Source organism: Austrofundulus limnaeus, unplaced genomic scaffold (assembly GCF_001266775.1).
Source record: "Austrofundulus limnaeus strain Quisiro unplaced genomic scaffold, Austrofundulus_limnaeus-1.0 Scaffold3, whole genome shotgun sequence".
NCBI classification, from domain to species: domain Eukaryota; kingdom Metazoa; phylum Chordata; class Actinopteri; order Cyprinodontiformes; family Rivulidae; genus Austrofundulus; species Austrofundulus limnaeus.
This window is the reverse complement of record NW_013952405.1, coordinates 5,545,075-5,546,707: the sequence shown is the minus strand read 5'-3', so window position 1 is coordinate 5,546,707 and position 1,633 is coordinate 5,545,075. Positions and strand designations below refer to the sequence as shown.

General features: G+C 37.0%; 1 protein-coding gene across 2 annotated transcripts in view; it reads left to right on the top strand.

The window, feature by feature from the left end:
- The window catches only part of znf385a (zinc finger protein 385A), a 75,288-nt gene that overhangs the window by 42,758 nt on the left and 30,897 nt on the right, over positions 1-1,633 (top strand). For both annotated transcript variants that reach the window (XM_014019053.1, XM_014019061.1), the window contains exon 2: positions 526-677. In XM_014019053.1, coding sequence (XP_013874507.1) covers positions 526-677 — 152 coding nt within the window. The remainder of the gene's footprint in view (positions 1-525; positions 678-1,633) is intronic.

The window sequence follows — 1,633 nt, the reverse complement described above, 5'->3', positions numbered from 1 at the left end:
GTTTACTAGTCTCTGAATTAGCTTTTGTTTTGCTAATTTTAGCTTTGGGCTACTGTTCTGCTGGTTTAAACTATTATTTGCTGTTTTGATAAAACTGTTAATTAGCTACTGATATCTTAATTTTAGCTTTTGGTTAGTGTTCTGCTGGTTTTAGCTGTTATTAGCTGCTTTGCTAGTCTTGGAATTAGCTACTTTTTTAGCTGTTGTTTTTTTTTTTTTAGCTATTTTTAACGGTTGTCTGCTGTTCTGCTGTTTTAGCTTTTAACTACTGTATAACTGGTTTTTGTTTTTAGCTTTTGTTAGCTAAATATTGCTTTAAGTTTTTGTTTTGACTGTTGTCAAAACTTTGCAAAGTCATTTAATTTCTAGCAGTGAAACTGCATTGTTCCAAAAACGTTAATTTGTCTAGTTATTTTTTCTAAATATTAAATAAACACAACAGAAAAACTACTTTATTTGTGTTTTATATATCTGCATCTGTGCTGCAAATAAATGTCTGTGTTTTTGCATGTTTTTTATGTCTAGGAGGCATTAATCGTGCCGGTCCGGCAGTGCCGACTTTCCTGCGGACCCCGCCKGTGATCCAGCCTCACCTGGACATGAAGCCCTTCCTGCAGTTTCCCATGGAAACTCCCCCTCCTCCCCACAGCATGAGCCTCTTCCACAACTTCAACGCGGTGAGAGCTGACGCAGATAACACAAACAGACACAAATACTGCAGTCAATTAGTTTACCACTGCAGGAAAAAATAAATAAAAAGAGTCTCCTCAATTTATACAACTTTTGTGCTGTGTGTAGATGTTATGCATCTTTCCCAGAGAAGGGGCATATTGAGTGTGTGACACATGTTTTGAGTAATGGTTAGCTATAAAATATGCCTTTAAATGTTCAAATTTTATTGCTCCATTTGTGCAAACTGAGACAAAAATCTATATTAGAAGAAAAAATAAAACAGTGCATACCCAAACTGCAATAATTCAGGTGCACACACTCCGTCCTGCTCATTAAAGCAAAGACTGATAATTAAAGAGCAGTTCTGAGGCTACGCTTTCAGCCGAGCACTTCAAACACAACTGTTTGTTTGATGTGTTTATTTTAAGGTACTAGAGAGGGCTCTTCCTGCTCTTTCTTTCTAACATCACTTAGATTAGACCATGGAGACACTTCTCATCTCACCAGCTCAGCAGAATGCGGTGTGTGTCTGCTCTTTTAAACTCCAATAAACACATTTCCTCTCAGCAATATGAAATGTCAGTGAACTCATATGAGCCCAATGTGGAACAGCAGTGATTCTGTTTGTCCTCTAGCTGCAAAGGGGCCAGCATAACAAACTGGACAAATCCGTCACGTGCTGTTTAAAGAATTTACAGCATTCCTTGAAAATCGAATAACACCTGTCAACTTTAATGCCAGGGGTAGTGTTGGCTAAAGTTAATAGCAGCCATCCTGATTTGGGTGACTCAAAACGTTAATCAGTTATAGATGTGCATCCCATTATACAGTAACTCACTGAGAACTTCTGTGAAAGTTGTTAAGCAGTTTATGTGTCATTTTGCTAAAATACATAAAAAGATGACTCCGACAGTAACTGTCAATTATTTTAAACTGGAAACCTCAAAGAATATTATATATA